At 40.0% G+C, this 24730-nt stretch overlaps 2 protein-coding genes across 5 annotated transcripts in view; both read right to left on the reverse strand.

Annotated features, from left to right (window-relative positions):
• Positions 1-19400, reverse strand: part of DGKI (diacylglycerol kinase iota) — a 110631-nt gene extending 91231 nt beyond the window's left edge. For all 4 annotated transcript variants that reach the window (XM_054211178.1, XM_054211163.1, XM_054211161.1 and 1 more), the window contains exons 1-8: positions 19284-19400; positions 12968-13054; positions 11686-11781; positions 10341-10423; positions 8870-8930; positions 5227-5340; positions 4510-4647; positions 3284-3362 (exon numbers count right to left, since the gene is read on the reverse strand). In XM_054211178.1, coding sequence (XP_054067153.1) covers positions 3284-3362; positions 4510-4647; positions 5227-5340; positions 8870-8930; positions 10341-10423; positions 11686-11781; positions 12968-13054; positions 19284-19376 — 751 coding nt within the window. In that variant the 5' untranslated portion in view covers positions 19377-19400. The remainder of the gene's footprint in view (positions 1-3283; positions 3363-4509; positions 4648-5226; positions 5341-8869; positions 8931-10340; positions 10424-11685; positions 11782-12967; positions 13055-19283) is intronic.
• Positions 19401-23868: 4468 nt separating this feature from the next.
• The window catches only part of LOC128908235 (diacylglycerol kinase iota-like), a 59590-nt gene continuing 58728 nt past the window's right edge, over positions 23869-24730 (reverse strand). Inside the window, exon 7 of the mRNA XM_054198025.1 lies at positions 23869-23934. Coding sequence (XP_054054000.1) covers positions 23869-23934 — 66 coding nt within the window. The remainder of the gene's footprint in view (positions 23935-24730) is intronic.

Here is a 24730-nt window from a genome sequence, read left to right on the forward strand (position 1 = left end):
TGTAGCAAAAAAATAAGTGGTTGTCCTAAAACCTGTTTAGAGAGCTGTTTCATTTTTATTAGACCATAAGTGATCGAGAATTTTAAAAGTCCAGCAGTAATGCACATCTAATGGTTAATCATCCTCACTGTAAAAATAAATGTGGGGTGTTTTTTTTTTACTATCTTGAACTTTTCAGACTTCAACTGCCAACTGCTAAATCTTATTATACTTCTCTGTCAGATTAAAGAGCCCCCAACTATCAGATATCTTCTCCTTGAGTAAATACTTATAGGCAGTGATTAAATCGCCTCTTAACCTTCTTTCCGATAAGCTAAATGGAGCTCCTTTAATCTACTGGTATAAGGCATGCTTCCCAGAATACAGGTCATTCTCGTGCCTCCTTGGGAACTGCTTTCCTAGCCTGTGGCATCCAGAGATTTTAGAAGCAGCACTTCTGACACTGTATTCAGTGGTAGTACCAATCACCTATCCTTGCTTAGAAATTCTCTAGTGAAAACATCGAAGTATCAAGATAGTCCTTCTGGCTAAAGCATCACACTAGTGTGAACACTTCCAAATTGCTTCTTCTCAAATAACCACTTGAAACAATGTCTTTTGTTCTCTTTGTAGTCACTACGTCTCACAATATAAGGGTCCATTTTGTAAGAATGGGCTACTTTGTGTGTCTTGTTTGGTTGTTCGCCCAGCTACTGTGTCATCCATTTGTTGTGTTGTGGGTAAGGCCAGAACGCAGTCAGCACCACCTCTTCATCAAAAGATTAATTTAACTGCATAAGTAAATCTCATCTCACTCACTGAGCTGACAGCTCTTTACAGAAAGTCTCAACACCCCATGCTAAGAACCAGGAGGCTCCTGAAGGCTCAGTGCCTGTGCTGCAAATTTTCTCTGATGTGGCTACCTCTGATGGCTCTGGGCAGCAGCTGCAGAGCACCGGCTCTTACATGGATCTTATGACAAATATTGACCAGAACCAAAGCCCCAGTTTAGAACAGAAAAAGAGCCTTTCTGAGGTCAAGGACTCTGCAAGTCCTTCAACATACTGAACTGCTCCTACTTCTGACATAGCAGATGAGCATGGGTAGGGAGGAAGGTCTCTCTGCAATGTGGAATAGAGCCTAAAGTTCATGAGCGCAACTTCAATTGTAGAAGTCAATCACTGACTGCATATCCAAAGCTCACTTCATCTTCACCATTCTCAAGCCATCAAGGGAGTATGAAATGAAACGTGTTAGACTCTGTGTATGTGTATTGAGGGGGGTGTGCGTCCCGCAAATAAACAGTCCTGTAGAGCTGAGGGATCAAACAGCATGTCAACAGGGATAAAGCACATTGCATGTCCCCTGCTCCACCGAAGTGTAACAAGGGAGGAAACTGAAAAGAGCTATCCAGAACACTTCCTGAAGAAGCAGAGCTAAATACATTAGGCTTGGAGCCAGCCCTCAAGGCTCAATCTGATTAGTTACAAGAAAAGTGTAGAGGTTGCCATGGAAAAAGGCCACATTCATGGACAGGTTCCTCTGAGACATTGCAATCACTCACTGCTTTTTCTGAATATATCAGTTGACCAATCTCTATTGCATAAAATGCCCTGATAGGCTGAGCATTCAAATCAATCTAATTTATTTCAGTTTGACGGAGGTGCTGGAGGGGGGAGAGTGAGAGACCGTAGTGTGTGTTTGTTTTATTACTATATGCGATTACAATAGCTCCACATAAGCAACTGCATACAACCACTTATCTTAATGGACCAAGTGCAACAGCCATGAAAGTGCTTTAAGTTTTGCTATGAGTTTCTCTGGATTGTCATCATCTGTAAGTGAAATGCAAATCTGTTTTGCACTGCCTAATTCCACATGAAACACAATAAAACCCCCACACCAGCAACACCTCCAAGGCTGCAAGCTTTTCTCTACTAAAACTCATAGGGCTCATTTGTATATTTTAGCATTTGAGAGGGTAAGGAAGACACCAGCAGCAATGACTTGTAAGAGTAGAAACTTGTGCTATGAAAAGCTCTCCTGGCCACACGTACCCGCTCACAGACACACAGCTTGCTCTGCCAAGTATTTTTTCACCCATGTAAATTTTTAAAACACTGGCATCTCTAGAATAACATCCATTCTTTATAGGGCTCCATTACTTCATTATTAAGTAATGCCTCCATTAAGTGAGAAAGTAGCCATGCATTTCATCTATATGGTATATTCACAGTCACATTAGCAATGCATAGTGATACGCATTCATAAAAAAAATGCATACAGCTGTCATCATTTCATTCCTGTGCCCTTTTGTGGCCCCTCATTATTATTCCTAAAGCTTGAAGCAGTCTTAAACATTGTTAAATATGCATTAGCTCATTCCATCAGGTATCCTGATCTTTATTTAGCATGGCATTAGAGTGCTATCTTTTCATCTTGAAATGACACTCTTATAGTATGAAAGTGAAGATAAGAGGAGGTTGTCGTTCAGAAAAAAACCCACACCTGCATATGAAGCTGAAATGACCAAAAAGCTAAACAGAGACAATTGAAAGAGGTTTGTTTATGTAAGTATGCTTGGCAAAACCATATAAATAGAGCAGTTCACATCAGTCCAAAGCGCACCTGTTAAGCCACATTTGGATCTGTATAGGGTGGTGTAACTGCCATCAGCAAGGGGACAAATAAGATGCTACAACAGCTCACATTCCTGACAGTTTTTCGGACTTCATTAAAACGTTTCACTTGCATAGAGACACCCTGGATCTCTACCAAGTCCAATGATATGCTATACTCATCCATAGGTAACAGCTGTTCAGTTTGAGAGCAGAATTATCCTCCTTCTACCCTGCTACTTCCACAGCCTCTCAGCTTTTCTCTTCCCACCACCTCCACGCTGGAGGGAAAACTGGCACTTGACTTGCATTTGTTTTTCTTTCTGCTCTTATTCTGACACTTCTGCATCAGTATACACTTCCTTTATATCTGTACTTGGTATCCCCATTAGAAGATAAAAAAAAAAGAAAAAACAAACAAAAACAACACTTTGAAAAGCTCCCCCTTTAGCCTTTTTTCTCAAATGAATGCCATTTTCTCTTGTACTTTTTGAATTTTTAAATCATTAAGTCCCTTGGAAATTCATGATACGATAACTTCCTTCCTAGTTGCGTCTGTATCTTGGGTTTTTATGTTCCAGCTTTCCTTCTGAATTATAAAAACAGAATGCTAAATTCAACTCCATTTGTAATTCATAAAATAACTGCCCATTCCCAAGGCTAAGGAAATAAAAAGTTCATATTACCTCTAGATTCATGGAACTCCAGTGTAACATGTGCATCAAATCCAAGGCTAAAGTAATTATTGAAGACACTGAGTGGAAGCTGTAATTGGATAATAAAAAGACATGTAAAAATAACATGAATGAAACATTCCGTGACACACTAGGAATTAACTACTTTAAATCTGCCATCTCTTGAAAACTCAAGAAGAAGAAAGTGGAACACATTAGGGAAATGCATGCAGAAGGTTAGTAATGGCTTGTGGAAGATGATCAGATAAAAAAGCCTCAAGAACACAAACATATCTATGTACTTTATGATCATATACATATCTTTGTAAACACATCAAAGGGTTCCTTATGTTGTCATTGAGATTTCCCATAATGCTGCTCCACTTTGTCAATACAAAGGTTTTCCTAATTGCTGTCACTTGAAGCTCAACATGGCAAATGAAACTCAAGCTGTGTCCTTCCTGCTTCAAGTAAAACCAGGAGCAATGCAAGTCCCAGACGAGAAGCCCTAATTCTATTGAGGATGCATGAGGCAGGGAAGCACACATCTGGCCTCTTCACCACTACACATGCCCAGCATGTGGTAAGAGAACAGTAGCATCTGATAAATAAGATGGAAATTATAACTGAGAAGAGGAAAATGGTTCACAATTATTTTTTTTAATTATAACACTTCCAACTTCTCCACTCCAAATGATACATTACTATAAGCGTGATCCCCTCACGAAGATTTCCTCATTCTTCAACTATCAAGATCATATGGAGACCCACACACAAAGAAGTTAAACACAAAAATACACTACTCCTTGGTGTAAAATAGGAAACAGTTGGTATTTATTAGCAAAATCCAAAAGAATAGAATTCTACATCCTTTTTTTAGCCTTATATCTTTAATTTAGGAATGGATGGTGGTCACAAGGTTAATTCTCCTGCCACCCCAGGTTAACTAGAGAAAAAAAAACACGCAACAATGACCTTTCAGATAAGATGCCAGGTATTTTGCCAGGACTTCATTCTTGAGATAAATTGTCAGTGTCTGAGACTTAAAACAAATAAATGGCTGGGATGTATTACATTTCACACACCTCTGGAAGCACTGACACATGAAAAAGCAAAAGGAAGAGATGCAACTAGACAATTAGAAAGTTTTAGAGCCTCCCCACTCACGCATCTTATGGTGCAACCCAAAGATGCTCTTAAGCATCCTATAGTCTCCCTGGGAAAAAGAAGGCTCTAACCTTACGTGCCCCATCCTCCAGCTCGTCCTGTGGCAAATCAGGGTTGCGCTCAACCTGGAGATTCCAGCGGTCCAACTGTACAATGGTCCCATCTTCTACATGGCACAGGATCTTGGACACTGGCTCGTCTGTATAACCCTGACAGCAGAGAGAGTGTCATCAGAGTATCAGCCATGGGTAGTGAAAGCAAAGCAAGTCACTCACCAATTACCTGGCAGACTTCCCTCCTTTCATAGAGGCCAGATCAAATGTTCCTAAGAACACCTCAAAACATTGCTAAATTTTCATATACCAAGCATTTTAACAAGCCGTTGCTGAGGCATACAAGTCTTGAGTAGGCAAAGTAAGACCACAAGGAGAGGAACTCAAAATGTGTTTGCCTTGCCTGGAGTAACTCCAGTGGTGTAGTTAAGGATAAACACCGAGAAATAAAGTTTAAACTATACTTAAATTAGAAGCCTGCATACCCTCATCATTACTTGGCCCGAAATACCGGACAGATACATCTATGTACACTTTTATTACAACAACTACAGCATTAGTAACTCAAGATCCCAGACTGGAAATTGAACTGAGCTATTGTGCCTCACTGAAGCAGACCTTGGACACAGCCCTGCCTGCTTTTTTTAGCCAAAATGAAGTTGCACCCAACTACACAGCTAAATCAGACCAGCAAGTTGAGAGCCCGCGCATAAAGGTACCCCAGCCAGTGCTTACCCCACCCCAGTTGAGGGTGCGGGCAAGGTCATTCCCAGTGCCAAGCGGAAGGACAGCCACAGGAGGTGGGGGGCTGAGTTGCAGCTCATCGAGGATGGAGAGGATCCAGCCCACCTACAAAACAGGAAGTGCAGAGGATTGTTAGGAAGATTAAAAAGGATGTGAAAAAGGAAAGAGACATATTTTGATCATATCCCCTTTACAGAGAAGATCGAGTAAAACAAAAAGGAGAGGGAAAAACGAGGATGTCTGAAATTTAACTCTGCAACTGCCTCAACTGAGGTTTCACCTTTCAGAGAACAGGTACAGCAGTGTTTGTGAAGCTCCCTTGCATCAGAAGCAGTGGGATGTAAACACTGTACACAGAGTTACTAAGGAAAGGGAGCACATAAGCTGCTGTTTTTTAAGCAGGAAATGAAAACACATAAAATTACAGCTGGCCAAGGTTGCCTAACTGTTGGTCAAAAAAATACTGTATGTAAAAATGAGTGAAGAATAATATGGATGATTCAGGACATTTTTTTTTAAGAGTGCCCTTATGCTGTCATGAAAGAAAATATGAGAGACACGTTAAAACAGCACAGTATCTCAGAACATGTCCTGGAACTGGAACAGAGGGTCCAGATCAAGTCAAGCATGGACTTGCCCACAGGTCTCCCATTCCTCAAACAAGTGCCCTTCTTGCTGAGCATCTCTCATTTCAATCATTGCAAAGCATAAACCATATATATTCTAGTCATACATACACACGTATATAAATAGAGACTAAAAGACTAGAATAACAAACTGTAATGCTCAGGGTTGAAGACTTTGGGTTGGAACAATGAATCTGACTCTTCTGTATCATAAGTTACTGGTTATTTTAGAAGAGCTGTTTCTCTCTCCAGTCCCTGTTCCAGACTACATAAAACTTTTACTGCAAAATATTTTGTTTACATCAAATGGTAATTTCCAAGGCAGTAAAAAAGAGTTGCTGAAACTTTTTGACTGAAATTCTTTCTTCAAGAAAATAGGGCTATTTCTTAAACTATTTCTCATCTTTACAAAAAAAATAATTATAATGTGAAAGAACCTGTGCTGCATTTATAATTAAAGAATTAAGAAAAAAATAAACATAAGATAAATTTTGATCCCTTTTTTTTTTCCTGACACCAGCGTTCAAAGATGCAGTCTCTACCAGAAATGTGAACTTTTAAATATGACATAAAACTGAAATCGGGACTGTGTCTGAACAGGATTTTTTTCCCCCCCAACTATAGGAGGAGGAAAAATCCCTAACTCCCCATTGCTATGATTTCAAATATATTCTTACCCCAAACTGGGATGAAACTGGAGCTTCACGAAAGGTACCTAGCACAACATGGGTTATGTTATGGGTACCACCGTTGGAATTTGAAGGACTGGAGATAGGGTAGCCTGATAGATATAGCAACCGCCACCCTATTTGATATTCTAGGGTATGTCTTTCTCAAAGTATCTTGAAGAAATTTAATTAAGTATAAACAGCATTTATCAGACAGTTATTTATCATAACCAACTGTACAATAATTAAAGCATTCACCTGGGATGTGAATCCACATTAGGGCTCATTGTCTGACAACAGTCATCTGAACCATTTACAACTCTCATGAACTTGGATGTCACCAAAGATACTTAGGTCTATCATAGTCATCATGGTAGGACTAAGTACAGTCATTAAGAAATTTTCAGAGATATATAATCCTCTACTTTTCAAAAATCTATCCTTCAATATTGATAACAGGAGGCAGAATAAAGGGTCCCAATGTAACTTCACCAAGTCCAGGAGTTCTTAGAGTCTTTTGTCATTAGCCCTTTGTCATTGCCAATAACTTAATCCATATATCTGTGCCTCGGTCTCTCACTGGTGCTGGTAGCATTACAATCCCCACCACTTTTGTAAATGCTTTTAACAGAAACTTCAAATTACTAATTTATAAGTACAACATTGCTATTTAACTTGAGGTCATTTCTAAACCTTGCACATTAGTTTTACAATCAAGGATGACAAAGACTATCATTTCCCTGTAAACAGAAAGCTCCTGACTGCTTTGAAAGCAAAGCTTTCCACTTATGCCCTGGAAAGGAACAGCAAGCAGCAATGATGGAAAAGTTACAATAAGTTCTGTTTCACCTCAATAATGAAAGGTAACATCTGGTCTCATTGAATATTCACTAAGTCCATTTGAGCCAGATTTTTCATTTCTAGATGTAATGGCTTTGGGAATAACTAGATATTAATTTGCTTCAAACTGAGCAGCAAAGTTAATAGCAGAGTGCTGCTCATACTAATGAGAAGGTGCTGCCACCTGTCGCTTCTACTGCTCAGCAAAGGGAAAACAAAGGATGGTCAGACTCAAATGTAGTTGCATTTATTTCTATTTTAATACTTTCAGGATGAATAACCCCCCCTCCCCCCAACAAAATATTGGCTTCCTCAGATGGAAGCTGCAAAATATTTCAGAAACAGATTGAAACTCTTTTTTGCAGCTATGTCTCCTGCTAAAGCGATGCCTTGCAGGTTTCTTCAGAAACATTCACAATTCAGTAGTATCTTATTGCCCCAGGTACCAGCAAAACAGTAGTCAAATCACGTATTTTCTTCACTCTTGCAGAGGAAGCACTGGTATTAATAAGCGTACAGCTACCATTTTAAAAGCTGAACAGAAAGTTCCCCCAGAAGTTCAAACAGGGATGTGTTGAGGTTTGGTTCAGCTCACTACAAAACCAAACAAAAAATTAAAAAAAAGGCCAAAAAAAAAAAGCCTCCCCATGCCTTAAATGTCTACATACATCTATCCTGGCCAGCCATTGCACCTTGCAACCAGTAATGCATTTTCTTTACCATACTTACGGTTACAACTATTATCAAGTGCTTGTTTAGGGAACTGATCTTCGCAGTAATTAAAGGTCAGTTTTTCAACAGTATTTAAGCACTCAGTGGCACAGACTGAGATTTACAATATTCCTACGTACTGGAAAGAGTTATGCAGTTGCAATGCCTCCATTACCACTCTCGGCCTCCAGGCCCCAAACCACAGAGTCTGTCTCCAACTCAAAGCGCCTAAATCCTGTAAAGATCTGACCCTTTTCGCTTATCCAAGAGCACACAGAAGTTCAGCAAAGAAAAAATATTGACCCTGGACCTGCCAGATCCCAGGGTAGTAGTATGACCAACGCAATATCCTTCCTTACAGATGCTTTGTAAAGAAAGTGGGGAAGCTCACTTTCTTTAAGCACAGAGGAGACGCTGTTTGACTGTGCTCAGACATCATGGAGACGATAGCAGGAAGGTGCAGAAATTCAGATATAGTGGCCCCCAGACTGTGACTTAACCTACTAGACCCTCAGACCTGTGCAAAAAGTGAGAGGAGGCCAGCAAAGTTAGTCTTTGGTTGTTTTTTTTTTGAGCTGTACCAAATCTTTGTGCATAAAGCAGATCTTGGTCATTAGGATCTGGCCCCATCACTCCACAGGCCAGGCCACACAAAGTTTTAAGAGTAAATTTCACAAGCGTAAGGTACATTATCTGACTCTCCAGCCATCACAAGGTGGGAATCCCACAACTGTGAGGAATTTATTCTCTTGGCAAAGAGCACAGGGCTGCCAGGCACCAGCCACCTACCGTCCCATCCCCGCCGCAGGCCAGGATCCGCAAGTTTGGCACTTTTCTGTACAGCTCCAGCCTGGCCAGGGGACATAAAGGGAGAAAAGAGGGGGAAAAAAAAAAAAAAAAAAAAAAAAAGAAGTCAGAGCAATGACACAGGCACTTTCTATGCACTTTGACAGTTTAACCACCACTTATTGCATCTTCCAATATTCATGACTAAAGGTGTGGGTGGAGGCAGAAAAATAAAGGTGTAGGTGGAGGCAGGCAGCATCTGCCCCGCTCCAGCCTGAGCCCTGTGGCTCACTTCACACCTTCACACACACACACACAAAACCACTAGGATGTGAAAGGGGGCCTTCCTCCATGGTTAAGCAGCACCTCTGGAAAAGTATGTGATCAGTTACGCATGTTCCCATGCTAAATCTGAAAGGCCAGATTCTCATGTTGTCTGTAAGCATAACAAAAATCTTCCATTTTTGTATTACCTTAAAGCAAACAAATATAAACATTGAGGTTTTTAAACAAAATTTAATTTTCCTCATCAGGATTTGCTGAGCCACTGTTTCTGACACATGTAGGACATGACAGCTCCTTCAGCTGGTAACTATTTCTTTAACACCACAGAAAGCAATAACATCTAAACAGAGCTCTTTCTCTGGATATCTGATCTAAGATACAACCAGGAAAACCAAAAAAAGCACCCGTTGTAGACTTGTTCCTTCAGCTGCATGAAAGAAAGGCATAATGAAATATCTCCCAATGGAGGGGGTACATTCACAAGTAGAGAGCTGAGTGACCAGAGGACCTAATCCTCCTTTAACTCCATTACACAGCTCTGAAAAACGTATGCATACTTTAAAGCTTCTGTACATCACGAGGAGAGCAGCAGTGGGGGTGTTTGAGCAGGAAAAAAGGCTTGGGTGCTCTAGAAGTATGAATAGCAAATATGTGGACCATTCTTATATAGGTAAATATTTGATTTTACATGATTACTCTATTTTTGCGCTGCCTAATTGAAGCAAGTTTCCCTATCTGAAATGCCACAGGATAGTCTCTTAACCCTTAGCAGTGAGAATCACGCCTTTAAAGACAGGTCCTCCATCCCCTGGAAGAGGCTCACAGCTATTGCCTAGAGAAGCCAAATTAGTTACTCAGCAAGTAGAGGTACTTCCAGTGCTGCTGTCATGTATGGAAATCTGGAGGCAGCTTCACCCCATTGCAATGCTCAGACACCAGGAAATGGTCAGGCACCATTGGTGCCTGACCAGCGGGTCCGTCTTGGAGCCGTCTGGACCTGGCTGTCTGACACAGGGGCAGCTCCTTACCTCTTGTCACAGAAGCCACCACTGCAGCCTGCCCCACCACGACTACCAAAACCTGGACACACCCAATGCACAGTCTACCGATCTACCCAAGTTAGACATTTGACTGCTTTCCTGATAAGAGAAGAATTATGGTCTGCAGCACTGAAGGCTTGAGAACTTACGCATCTCTTGGCCCTTCCTGAGAGAGATCAAAGACCTGGCGTGGATTCAAATACCACATAAACGTTTGGAGAACCTTGGTGCCCTGGGAAACGAGAAAAATCAAAGAGAAATTATGAATAGCTTTGTGATTATTAGAAATAATAGTGTTAAATATTCACTATATTTGGATTGCTTTACAAAGAAAACATAAACCAAGAAAAAGACAAACTAGGAAGTGGCACAGCAGATGACTGCTCTATAAAATAGAGCCACCAATCTAGGCGGGGTGAACATGTATACATATAGACTAAATTTTACAACACAGATCATTAACAGTTCATAAGAACAGATATTCAAGGTTACACCAAAGGTTCATCTTCCACAGAAACCTGTTCTCCTACCTCTCACCACCTGCAAAAAGAAATTTCTGTTATCCTACACCACTCTCGGCCATCCATGACAGCAAGAAGTTGAACAAGCTTATGGGCAAAGTCACCATCACATTGAACAGTGTCCTGCACAACATCCAAGCAATGACACTACTCTGACCTCCACCATCACCACCATGAACACTCATAACTGTAGCCCTCTAACACCTAATGAAGCAGGAGCCAAGGACCCTGAACTACAGTTGCACCAATGTTCCCTCACTTGGTACAGTATGGCCAGCCCATCACCTACAGATATAATTTCTAACTTCTCAATTCATATTGAATTGGGTTCATATTCCAGACACTCTTTTCCCTTCGTTTTTGTTCTGCCCAGACACAAAGTGGCAGGGTGTCTTACTAGCGGAAGAGCGCTAAGGACCCCATGGGGCCCACTTGTATTTTCAAGTAATGCAAGAATGCATTTCAGACATAGCCTAGGGGGTGCCAGTCAGGAATTTTTGATAGCTACCCCTTCTGAGCTATTGTTCTCCTGTCTGACACTTTCCCCTAAGTGAAGAACCAAGAATAGTAGTCAAAATGCCTAGGAAAAAGAATAAGAACAGAGAAAATAAATGGGATGTTTGCTGTAGGTATTCTCCAGCCTCAGCTATTTGGAGTTCATAGAACTCTTGAGACAGAGGAGGGGTCCAGGACTTTGGTAACCTTCAGGATTTCGTCTTCTAAATCTCTCCTTCAGCCCATGTAAATTTTTAGCATCCACAGAATCCTACAGCAAGGAGTTTTGCAGATGAATTACACACTGTGAGAAAGGCCAAATTTTTTCTTTGTTTTGAATCCAAGTCTTAGCAGTTTCGTTTTATATTCTCTATATAAATATATATTAATATCTAAATGAGAATAAAACTACTCTAATTTGCAGAAACACTGTTGCTAAACTAAAAATTTGTGACCTGGATCCAGATGATGTTCTTACCTGATTCCCTCCACTTTTTGGATTGACAAAAACCAGTAGCGGCTTCATGAGTGGAGAGGAGATAGGCTTTATCACAAATGGCCGACCTTTGTTATCCTGAGAAACAGAAGCAAGAACAACTTTAGTACAAGCTGTATGTGTTTCCACGGCATAACACATGCAGGAGACCAAACCTAACTCTGACAGAACTACCTCAGGTACTGGAACCAGTACAGCCATGTGAATGTGGTGCTTATCTGAGACTAATTTATCCAGCTGAGACAACTGAGTAAGAAGATAAAAGGGGAAAAAAACCAAACCCTACTTCAGGCCAGCACAAAATTATTTTAAATTGTTACTCAATGTTATTTCCCAAAAAAACAATTATTCACACAGCACTAATAATGTGTCATATAAAGTGCTATTTCTAATAGGAACAATTTTCCAGTGGAAAATAGAATGACATAAACTACTTATTTCATTACTCCCATCTAACAGACAAGTTGTATCAGCACTCAGTTGCAGATGATCTGCTTTTGATTTCTTGGCCTTGCCGGCCCTCCCACCTTTGAACAATTGCCACAGGCCAAACATGACATGTCAATGAAGAAGCCATTTGCCTTGCTACTCCCTACACCTGCAGGACACTAGAGACTCCAGTAGTTAGGACACCCCCCTGGGCTGTGGCAGGCACAGATTCAAGTTTCTGGTTTGCAGTTGTCCCACCACCCAAGTGAGGACCTTAACCAGAGAGCTCTGGCTATGAGATGAGTGTCCCTCCACTTCTCCCTGTGAGGCTGTTGTTCATCTACATAAATAAACCACTAGGCAGGATCTGAAAACACAGTCTTCTATAAGTTATGTGATAAACCAAACCATTCATCTATTTTCTCTCTCTCTGTGGTCCAGTGCCAATTTTCACACAAGCAGAATATTTCCAATATAAGAACTCTTGAGGGAGATACCCTCAAATCGGACCAGACCCTTGTGTCAATGCACTCACCATGAATTTCACAACCCCAGTTTAACATCCCATGAGCCAAGTCTCTTACATCCCAAGGGAATGCTGTTTCATCAGGCTGCTGGTCCTTCTGGAGTCTGGTATGTTGTTTTGTGAAAAATCAACTCAGGAAATAAAACTTCTCATGCAAGTTTTATCAAAACTGATTTATTCCCACAACCAATTCAATAACATGGAATTTTTCAGTGGGGGGAATAAAAATTAAACACTGCAGTAGAAAAAACAAAACTTTAAAGTCTGTATTTAGACATTTAAACAAAAGGACCCTGATTTCCAAACCACTTGAATACCTACTTCATTGCCTCTTTTGCTGGCTTTTCTTTTAAAAGATGTTCTCTTCTTTCGCCGTGTTGAAGTCTTTAATGAGTTCTACATCAAAAGAAAAAAGAATACATGAAAAGCAAAACAAAATTTAGAAGACAGGCCCAGACAGAGCCCCTTTACGAAGCTCTTCCATGCATGTCCACTTGGAGAATGATAAGAGTATCTGGCACATGCTCGAGATTTAAATTACATGCGCTGCATGCTTTACACTTCCACACCACCGTTTATGGAGAAAGCCACACACGGAGACCAGACTGGTGCTTTGGAACTGGAAACTTTCCCACGCTGTGAGGGGGGAAAAAGATCAGATGCTCCCATAGACTCACATAACACCACATGTTGTACCTGCCAACCCTCCCAATAGGGGTAGGAGACGCCCGTTTCCCCTTCGGGGCTCCAGTCTCCTGCCCAATCAGGCTCGTCTCCTGGTATGGAGACCACCTGCATAAAGATGTAATAAAAAAACATGATAAATGAGATATTTTTCATGTTTTTTTTAGGAAAGAAAACAACAAGTTTTAGCTCTGGCAACCATTCTGACTCAACATAACGTAGGCCACCATGGTGTATGATGCTGGCACTGTGCCGTCAGTTCCAGCCTATCAAGAGACTTGTGTAATCACCTGCTAAGGAACAAACTGAATTTTCAATATTTAAGGATGGGGCAAGGGGTGTTTGTGGGTTTTTTGTTTTCTTTGTTTTTAAATAAGAGTATCACTTAATTACATAGAAAAAAAGCCAAACTATAAAACTGCTTGTAGTTTTGCAGAACCTATTAAAATAGAACTAGCATCAAATTTATTCTCGAGGCTGGCAATAGCCTGCTCAAAGTTGTTGAACACAAAAGTATTCTGGTGTGATAAGAACAGTTTAAAAAGGGGATTTTTTTTCTTATTTTTTTCTAATTATTTTAATTCAGTAACTGAAGTCATACCTGCAGGATATCCTATCCCTTTCCATAGGATCGAAATTTTGTGTTATAGTAAATACTGTAAATATTTTCTCAGTATTTCAACTCTTAATCCAGCTTTCACCAGGAAATTAAGTAACACAGGGAATTAGAGGAAAGTTTATTGATTTTTTTTTTCTGGCTTCAAATGGGGAACAAGATCCACTCAGCTCATCCAAAAGTTCATTTCTGTCTTGACCTTATTCAAAAGTGTACCAGTAATGAAAAAAGCCAATGACTAGAGATTATCACATCTGTAAGCAGTGATGTCTTAATCCTGCTTGCTAACCAACATTAACAAGAACAGCTACTAGATTCTATTTAATACCTAACAACCGATTCCAGAATTTCAAGACGTCAGTAAAACACACCAGATATGGAAGCTAATATTTCCACATCTCTGAGAAGTTAAGAAAAACTAACAGCTACCTAACTCAAATACCTAAAGACATTTTCCTTTTTCACCCAGACCAAGAGAAGCCTGCCACAGAGCACAAGGTCTCAAGATTTTTGTCACCTCTCTCAACACTCCTTGTGGACCAGGATATAGTTGTGCCTTGTTGGTTACTGAAAATACTGAAGACAAGATGGCTCTGCAGAGGAGGACGTTTGCCCTTTCAGACTATATTTTGGGATACCTAGTCTGATACAAAGTGATCTTGAAAGCATAATAAACCACAAAGACTGCACTGACTACGAAAACGCATCGGCAATATCTCCTGCGTGGTTCTTCACTGCCCTACCACAATAGACAGATTGACTGTAAACAGTCTTATGTCAATATAAAGGTACAAGACATTACTCTCAAAGCTGCCTCCCATGAGGGTCTCAGTCTAGTTCCTAAGGATTTCTCTGCTGAAGGATTCTCCCTGGAGTGAGGCAAAACACAGGACAGAGAGAAGATATCTAGTCTACCTGCAGTCTTGCTAGTGGTCTGCTGAAAGGTCAGGGGCATATCAAGCCTTTTGCCAGTGCTTCAGACTCTCCAGATGTAAAATTCAAAATACTTATCCTTTCACTGCACTTCAGTGACTTCTGCTGGAAAATTGTAGTCTGTAACTCAAGTTAGGTGTTATACTAGGCAAGTACTTAACTGTATCTCTGGAAGAAGAGCTGTACTTTTGATTCTGCCTTCACAATGGATGGACCTAAGTCCAGTGGCTTTCTTCTGGAAAGGGCAAAGACAGTTCAGTAAAATCCTAACTAATTTTAAAAGAATAATTTAAAGAATGTTTAAATGTAGTTTTCGTTAAATCCCATTATAACATATCTCTTTTTTTTGCCTATAGGTGGGGTGGGAAGAGGCATACAACTATATTAGAGAAACAGTTTTAGTCTAAGCCTCCATTCATGATTATAAAAATTTTCATTTCCACACTCAGAAAGGCACTAAAAGTATGCTATATCACAGCCATGTTATTTCACCTTTTTTTTTTCACCTGTAGTGTTAAGATAACCTAAAGCTTTGCTACGATGATTGCAACTGCATGTCCATAGCAAATGAAAGGCAAAAAAGCTGCTTAAACATATGCAGGTTCTCTTTGCAAACATGCAGAAGAACAACAGCCAAGAGTAATCATCCGTCTTTGCACATTGAACTGAAGAAATGGATGCATACTACCTTGTCCACATAACAAGTTGATGAGTGTTTTATAAACATGTAATGTTATTCAGCAAAGTACCTTATAGCAAAGCATACCTTTAAAAATGGGTACCATATGTAAATCCTAACTTGCCTCTAGAGAGGAAACCTCTCCTTTGTGGATCTCAGTTTGGTCATCTTCAAAAAGAGATTTTTGGTATTATTGCATCGTCACTATAGTTCTCAGCAAGCTTAGCTAGATGAACAGAAGAATTGGAGTCTTCCTTGTATGGTGGTGTTGGGTGGTGCGAGGGCCATAGACTATGTCAAGCAAATCCAATGAATCCTTTCAACATTTTCCTTTACAACATTTCAGCCTTCATTTTCAAAGGCTTTTAACACACTGGGCTTCAAATGACTTAAATAATGAACAGCCTCTGGGAAGGTCAATCTTGACCATCCTCTGACTGCTCACAAACCACCATCGGACAAGCCAGCTGCTCTCAGAGATTGAGGAAATAAAGAGATAAACCCAGAAATATAAATATTCACTAGCACTTTTTCAAGGTCCTCAAAGGAGGAGGAGAAAACCCCATGTTTACTCACCTTGAACAGGAAAAACTTGGAATTTTACAGTTACTGCCTTTGCCTTCCCAAACACCAGACAAACTGAATCAGTAAGTACATCAGCCAGATCCTCATTATCTACTTTTCTCCCACAACATAAGCATATAGCAAGTCCATTCCTAGAGCTAACACCACTTGGGTTACCAAACCTCACCTATAACAAAATACCACCAGTCAACAGGAAGGACCTGCTTTCACAAACTAGGAGATGGAATTTATTTGAACCCCAGGAAATCAGAGCTGGTGTCAAAGAACTGCGAATGCACTACAGAAATACTGGAAATCTGTAAAGAAGTTACAGAAGTGGCTCGCATTATGAATAACGTGGAATAGGTATTGGGAGTTTTCCATTCATGTAAATGGGTCATTACATACAGGGCTACCACCAATCCCAAAGCTATTTGAATCATTCTGAATATCCTTCATCTTGCAATCAATTGCTTGCAAGAAGCTATAGCTCCCCATTTAGAATGAAGGTTGTAAGCAGAGATTTGTCCTTAACCAATTATACCATTATGCTTCACTACCACAACATTTGTGGTAATCAGAGGGGGAGTGTGCTCTTCATTCAAGCCCAACATTTGAAAGGTGGTGACCCACGTTGTATAAAATAAGCATGGAAAACCATTTTTGTAGCAATAAAACTAAAAATCAGGGCACAGTTTTGCTACAAAAAGCCATCTTATTTGCTTAAAACAAACAACCAACAAACAGGATGAAGGCACCACTAAAATCAGTTTCATATGAGCAGGGAATTCAGTTCAGGAGTTGCCTGTGACCAATGTTAGTAGTTAATTAGAGCTGAGGAAATATTTTATAACAAAAAGGCTTCTGGCCAAATTTATTCTGATTGTGGAATATGCAAAAAACAGATTGTTGGTTTCACATTTATTTACTGTCTGAATTTACAAAAATTTGTGAATACTGTGTTTGTATTCTGTGGACTGAATGCAGTGAATATTTCACAGTGTTTACCAAACATGCATATAGGGTGAAGAGGGTCATAATACACAGAAGGAGAGCTGGCCAGAAACAGCAGGAGAGAAGAAAATATTTCCTAAAAAAATAATAAATAAGAAAACAAGACTTCTGCCAAAAAATCTGAAAACACATCTGAAAGATGCGTCAGTGTTTTCTACAGCAATAAGGAAGCATTCCCCAGAACTAATACCTCAATGGGTGCTGTTAAGAAGTTTCATGGAAATATGCCCATTGGGTGTGCTAAATATCATTTTGATCTAATGCTTCAATTACTCAACATAAGGTTTTTGCATGCTACTGACCATGAATTTCAAGGACTTGAGATGTGATGGAGAGGGAATATTGGACTGAAGTACTTCCTCTCCGCTCATGACTCAGGCATACAACGCTGACAGATATTTTCTTTTAGTGTAACATTTTAAACCTTTTAAACATTTAAAAGCATTTTTCCCATGAATTATAATTAGCTAGATTGGATTTATTTTTTTATTTGAACTTTTCTGAAAAAATAATGGACAAGAAAGAAAATTCTCTAAAAATAAGGAAGATGCCTTGCTTTGGCCAAGTGCCAAATCAAAGGAAAGTTAAAAGTGTTGATTTTTTTTTTTTTTTTTTTACTAAAAGTTAAAAAATAAAATTAAAAATATGTAAGAAAGGCTTCTTTTAGTCAGGTCAGGCATTGATACATCTATCAAGTACCAGATAGGTGTGGAAAATTAGCCAAGGAGATTAAGTCTCTGCCAAGGACTCAAACAGATTCTTCAAGAGAGGAAAAAAAGATTTCTCTAAGGCAGGCTGGAGTAAAACTAGCAGAGAAATAAGAGCGTAGGGAAAAAATACATATGCCAAGGAAACCTTTTTTCTCAGAGTGGAGACGGCTAGGAATCTTGCCTTCTCTCTCTGGACCTAAAGGAGAAATAGTGGTCTCTTCAGCTGACTTTTTGATTACTCTATACATATATTTCCCCTTCCCCCTAGCTCGTCTTCAATATCCAGCTTTTTAGAAATGCTACTCATGCACAAATCTGACATTCATATCCCTAGATTGGAACTAAAAACTGAGCAGTGTCACAACTTAGACCTTTTTCCAGTTTTATGGCACTAATTTTGTCTCAGTGTCTTGCCTACAACCTGAACTTCTCGGATCCTTGTTGGCAACGAGGACACAGAGTCAGAAAGCCCCGGGTCACTTCTCAAGGACGGACACGCTAACATTAAGAACCACACATCCCTACTCTATAAAACCAGGATTCCTGTGAATGGAGGAAAATTACAAGAAAACACGAGTGTGAAGTTTCAATATCCCGGACACTATTCACTTCAGGGAAAAAAACAAACAAACAAACATCAACTTGTTTCAGTGCTTCTGAAATAAAATTTTTCCCAGCATTTCTGGCTCCCCAATATGTTCAGTGTTTGGCTGTTTCTTTCAGGTCTATCTTGAGTGAAAACAGACTTTCAAAGAAAAAAAAAAAATACTTCTTGCATGATGAGAATCCCCTTTTAATTTTTGGCCAGCTCTCTTCTGGATTCCTTTTCTCCCTTTGTGTTCACCAGTGAACAATTGTCTCCAAGACATATCACATCCATTACCAAAGCTTTGAAGTCTAATGCTTGTTACCTTCAACTAAATGAGCACGTGGGCTGACTGCTCACATTCAGCAAGCACTGATGTAAATAAGACATGATTGTTTAAATGTCCATTAATGGCAAATTCAGAGGAACGCCAGTCCAGCCACAGCCAATTCTTACTCCAATTCGAGTGAATGTTTGTGAACAGTTTTTCCCTGTATTTGCTCAGCTCTATTTAATGAAACATGCTTGACTGCCTAAAACAGAGGGGATTTCTTGCCATAGGCTCATTGAACCCACAGTTACAGGAACAAATCCAAGCTGAATTTGCTCAGAACAGAAGTCACATTTGTTGCTAATCATCCAAAATAGGGAAACTTACTGAAGGGCTGGATGGAGGGGCAGGAGGATACAGGTTCATAATCACCATGGATGTATGCTGGGTTTCAGGGATAGAGACACGGTTGAACAAGCATGCCTTAGTGAAGGAGTTCCGAGCGGCGAAGCCAGGCTGGCCCTGCGCAGCCATACAGCTTCAGAAACAGACATCAGCATGCAGTTACCTGAGGTTTCTTCACCTTAATGATCCAGGTGGGAGGCACAATGACAGCAGCGTGAGCCCCCAGGGAACATGGCTCCTCAATGTGATGTAGCATGAAACAGGTGACTTTATTGTGAAACTGGAAGAGAGGAAGAGAGTAGAGTCAATAAAGAGGCCAAGAAAGACAAGGACAAAGGGAAAGCATGGAGAAGAGGGTGATGGTACAAAAACTGGGGCAATGTTCCCAACTCCACTGTCTTCAAGCCCTTCAAACCATGGAGTTTTAGCAACTAAAGATCCGTTTCCCTAGCCATGCCTTCTTACCAAAAAAAAAAAAAACCACCAAAAAAAAAACCACCACACCACCAAAAAAAACTCCAAAAATGAAACAAACAAAAAAAACCCCAAACATCAAAACCTCCAAAAACCCGAATCACTTCTACACAGATCACAAATTGAAGACCACAACCTAGTTTGATGCACTCTATGTATTAAGAGTTCTTTGGCTTCCTAAGCTAGCAGCAGCAGGGTGTTGATGGGAGGTAGCTAGTGACTACATTCTTCTCGAGGACTTGTGTCAGCCAGGTGAAGTTAATGGTGTCTTTGAACAAAAGGAACAGAACTGGCAAAACTGGGGGTGATTCACAGAGAGGGAACCTGGAAAGCTGGTTCAGAGCCCGGAAAAATGCTACCAGATTCCCTGACTACTATTCACTTACCGCCAACTTGCACCAGGAACAACTGATGGCCACAATCTCTTTACTATGGAAGGAGAATTTCTGCTGAAAGCCCTAGAATAAGCAGAAAAAAATGATTAAATTCCTCCTGACTACAAGAAGATTTACGCCAGGTGACCGTGCTAGGCTAAATCAGTTTATTGAAGTCAGATACATTGGCTCAGCCTCAAAGCTCTTAGACATCAAATAGATTTTTGGGGGATAGAACAGTGACAGCATTCATAGCGAAGGTTCAACTGGGACATTTTCATATACACTTTTAAAAACACTTCTCCAAAATGTTATGTTTTTTCTTAGATTTTGTAGTTAAAAACAAAGGAAGAAGAAATACAGAAGTAATGCCTATTTTAATGAACAAAATATTCTCTCATTGCAGTGTTGTTTTCTCTAAATACAAACAAGAATTTGAATTTTCCTTTTTTTTTTTTTTTTAAATACAGAGTGGAATCAACTACAATGCTGTATTGAAATGTTCTGATTGGGAAATTAAGTTTATTGTTTTATTGAGCTGACTCAGATCAAGATCTTTTAAGCAAGTTCCAAAAACACAAATTGTCTGATTCGGATCAAACAGATAAAATAAATATTTCTTCATAGCTTTAAGGAGAAAAAAGCCCACCATTACCAGCAAATACAAGATTTTATTCTCCCACAGAAGAGTTTCATTTTGTAGAATGCAATTTCAGCAGACATATCACTTTGCTCTGAATTCTAAAGCTGGAAGAGATCATTGGGTCATATACATCCTTCTTGCATATAACACATGCAACAAATGGTAAGTTACAGACTAAAAATTTGTGTTCAGTTAAAGCTTATTTTAGCTAGAGAAAGAATTGATGTGAATTGAAGAATTGCTGCAGAGATGGAAAGTCCAGAACTTCATTGAACAGTTTGTCATAGTCACCTTCACTGCTTAGGTTTCAGATTTGCAGTTGTCTGGGTCCTTTATTCATTGGCTTCTATCAAGCCTCCCCCTACTACATAAAGTAGCCCATCACTACCCAGAATTTTCTAATTCAGTCTCTCTACCAAGTCATGAGTTTGTGAGGCAGTTTTCTTTTTGAAAAGCTGAGTTCTACCTAAATTTCCTACATGCTGGGCAATGCCCAAGACCCAGTGCAAAGAATTATAATCTGATTCAGTAACATCTAACAGGTCATTGCCTCACTGCTTCTGTAATTAAGGTCCTTCTTATCCTAGCCGCTCTGGAAAGGAACAGGAAGATAGACACCTGCAGGAAAAATGAGCCTATTGGTGCCCAGTGCAATGACGCTGTCAAGCACACCAAGAAGGAGATTTAAATGAACAACCAAAAACCCATCCAGAGATGCACTGGTCTTGTTAAGTGAGGGACTGAGCTCCAATATGTCCATACATGGTAGCTGAGGACAACCCTATCAACACTCTGAAGAGGAGGCAGCTCTCCCTGTCTGCCTGCCATGCAGAAGTGCACACTGCAGCTTCTTCAGGTGTCCCCAGCATGTATGCAAAACAGCTTGCCAGGTGGATCACACCACCAACTAAGGCCTAATCCTAACAAGGCTTGTGTCACCTCTACCTAGATTTTTTTTTTTTTTTTTTTTTTTAATCCTTCCCCTAATGCCTCAGGTTTTTCATTCAGAGAAATTCAAAGAGATTACATTCTTCGTAATGATGGTGACTTGGCATATTCAGGTTTAGTAATGGAACACAGTCAAATGGCTTCACAAAGACCAGCTGTCCAGCTGCTTCTGGCTGGGCAGATCTAGCCTGCCATTTGGTGTGGGCACAAGAACAGAGTGACAGCACGTATGATACGAGTGCTGGAACGAAGGTCTGACACTGGACAAAACACACTATTCTCATTCACTTATACAAACGCTTCTTAATGTTTCTCACAAATCTCACTCTTTCTTGTCCTAAAGTGTATTAAAAGAAAATTATTTCAGCCCCTCATTGGCATGAAATGTTTTGTTTTATTCTCCTTTCTAACAACCAGGGGAGAAATTCTTCTCTACCAAAACCTCCACTAATAAAACCTAAAATTCAGTACATTCATTCCACAGCCCATAAGTGGTGTATTTTAAACATACGGACTGAGCAGCTTGTCTGGTTCTAGATGGACCATTTTTCATTTATTCAGTAAGCCATTTGGCTTTTAGGGAGTCATTAGAGAAAATGATACAGCAATAACAACATATTAATGATAAGTAGCAATAAAACATCACTTTTCTTCCTCAATTGCTTTACAAATATGAGCTAATTCTTCATATGGATACATGTTGGAGGTAAGACAGCAATTATTTGAAAGCTAGCTTTACAAATAAAGGAACTGATAAAACAAAGCAATGCACTGCAGGTCACAGTGAGATTTGATGGAGACTATCAGATTGAAACACTGGGGCCCCCCATATTCCACCAGAAATGGTCTCTTCTGCCTTCTCTCGATAAGAGGGAAAACTAAAATTCAGCTATCTTGTTCCTGGGTCATACAAGGAGGTCTTCTGCACAAATTTTGGGATAGAAAATTAATTTCACCTTTGTGAGAATAACAGCCCAGAATATTAGCCCATGTTCACTGGCACCCAATTCCCATACCACACAAGAAATCCCATGCTGTGAGCTGCTCCTGCAAAAATAAAACAGTTGTGCACACCAGAGGAAGTGTATTTGGAGCAAAAGAGCACCTGAATCCCTAGCTTGTGTCGATGATTACAATCTGTCTAAATAATCTGGATCAAAGTCCACGTTAATACAGACGGCCATGCACAAAGAGCACAGAGGGATTACTAGCTCCAATATGTTTTTGTTATATTCTCAAATGTATTTATCATGAAAGAGTATTTTCACATCAGTGTTAGGGGGACTAATAAGGGGGGTTTTGCATGTATTTTCTCATGTTATTTATTCCCTTTTTAATGCTCCCAGAGATATTCCAATGCAACGTTACTGTAGTGGAGACTGGTATTACTACAGCTTCAATACAGATGGCAACAGCAGCACTTGGATGGTGATCTCTGCTAAAATAACAGAGAACTAGAATTGCCCCACAACTACTAGAAATTTCAATCCTACCATTATATGCAGGGAAAGCATACAGCTCTGCATCAATCCACAGGCCCTTAAAGGGGACCAGTAACACAGAGAGAGTGACACTATAGCTGCCCACTGCATGGGTAGAGTGGACACACTGCTTCCGACACCACAGAAAGTTTAAAAAAAAAAAAAAAGTCTGTTTAGCATGGTGGCCGAATATGCTTTCTCAGCCCTAGAAAATCCCTAAGCCACTGGTAACTGGAAGTATATGAAGAAAGGATAACTTTGCATTCATCTTTAAGCTTCTATTACTGCACACAGTCATGAACTGGATGCGGGGCCACATGATCTGAACATTCTTATGCTGTATTACATAAGGGAAAAAAAAAATCTGCTTTTTTGTGATGAACCCAAGTAACAAACAGCTAATAACAGCTAAAAGCTACAAAACTATATTTTTTCCTGCCTGCAAGAGAAAGGAATGAGTTCTTAAACACCACAAATGGTATAGAGGACGTGGTTTGGGAGCATTTATTTGCCATCTCTTCCAACACAAGAGCTATGGAGCATTAGAAAAGACTAATAAGCGACAGGTTCAAAACAACCAAAATGTAGTTCTTCTGACAGCATGTAGTTAAGTTTGGGAATTCCTTGTTAAAGGGTGTTGCAAATGCTACAACTTTACCCAAGGAGAGACTAGGCAAGATCACAGGAGAGAAAGTTATCATAGGCTGTTAAATATAAAGGCGCCATTACTGGAAACTCATGAGACAGAAATTCTTAGAAGCTAGGAGACTCTTTTGGGGATGCATCACTAAACACCTCCCCCATCTTATACTTTTCCATAATAAGCCACTATTGAATACTGGGCTCGATGGTACTTTGTCTTAAGAGATACGGCCATCCTTCTATTACAGTCTCCTGTTCCAGAAAAAGGGGAATCATCACATCAAGTAGACAGAAATAGATTGTTTGGTTCCACTGCACTCGGTAAGCTTTTGAACTTTCTAGGCCCCCTTCGCTGGCACCGATATCTGCATATAGTACTTTTGCAGTACAGCAATGAAATCACCCCTGGGAAGGAGAAGAGAACTGAAGCCTAAATGAGACCACGTAAGCTGTATCTGCGCTAGCAAGTGGCATGTAATAGTGGGAGCACAGGCTCTGTTGGTGCTGACAACACTATGCACAAGGATTTTCAGAGAATTTTACTTTGAATTAGCCGTATTCTGGTCCTGTGGACTGAGTGCCCGTGAGTAGCTGCAGAGCGTTAGAACAGCGCCTTGCATGTCAGTTTAATCTAAAAGGAATTCCGTTCATTTGCTGCAGACTGTTCCACATGTGAACCATGGTAAGGGATGACAATCAGTAAAATTCCTTCCAAACTGCACTTCTGATCCAAGGTGAGACACTAACATCAACACCTCTGTTCTCCGGTTCTCAGGAAGTGTCAGCCATGGCACAGAAGACACACAAAATATAAAGCCACAAAGCCAGGCTAAGGGTGTTGAGGAGAATGAATCCCTTTCCACTGGCTTATGACATGAAGCGTGAGATGGGTGTATCCTCAATGTTCATTTCTACTTTCTTTACTCAAGCTATTATTAATCATCATTAAAATACTTAACCATCCAATTCCAGCCATGGGATAGGACTAAGGTTACACAGCAGTGAGGTCTATCAGAATCATTACGTATTCCATGAATAATACTTTCTT

The sequence above is a fragment of the Rissa tridactyla genome, chromosome 1 (assembly GCF_028500815.1).
Source record: "Rissa tridactyla isolate bRisTri1 chromosome 1, bRisTri1.patW.cur.20221130, whole genome shotgun sequence".
NCBI lineage: Eukaryota > Metazoa > Chordata > Aves > Charadriiformes > Laridae > Rissa > Rissa tridactyla.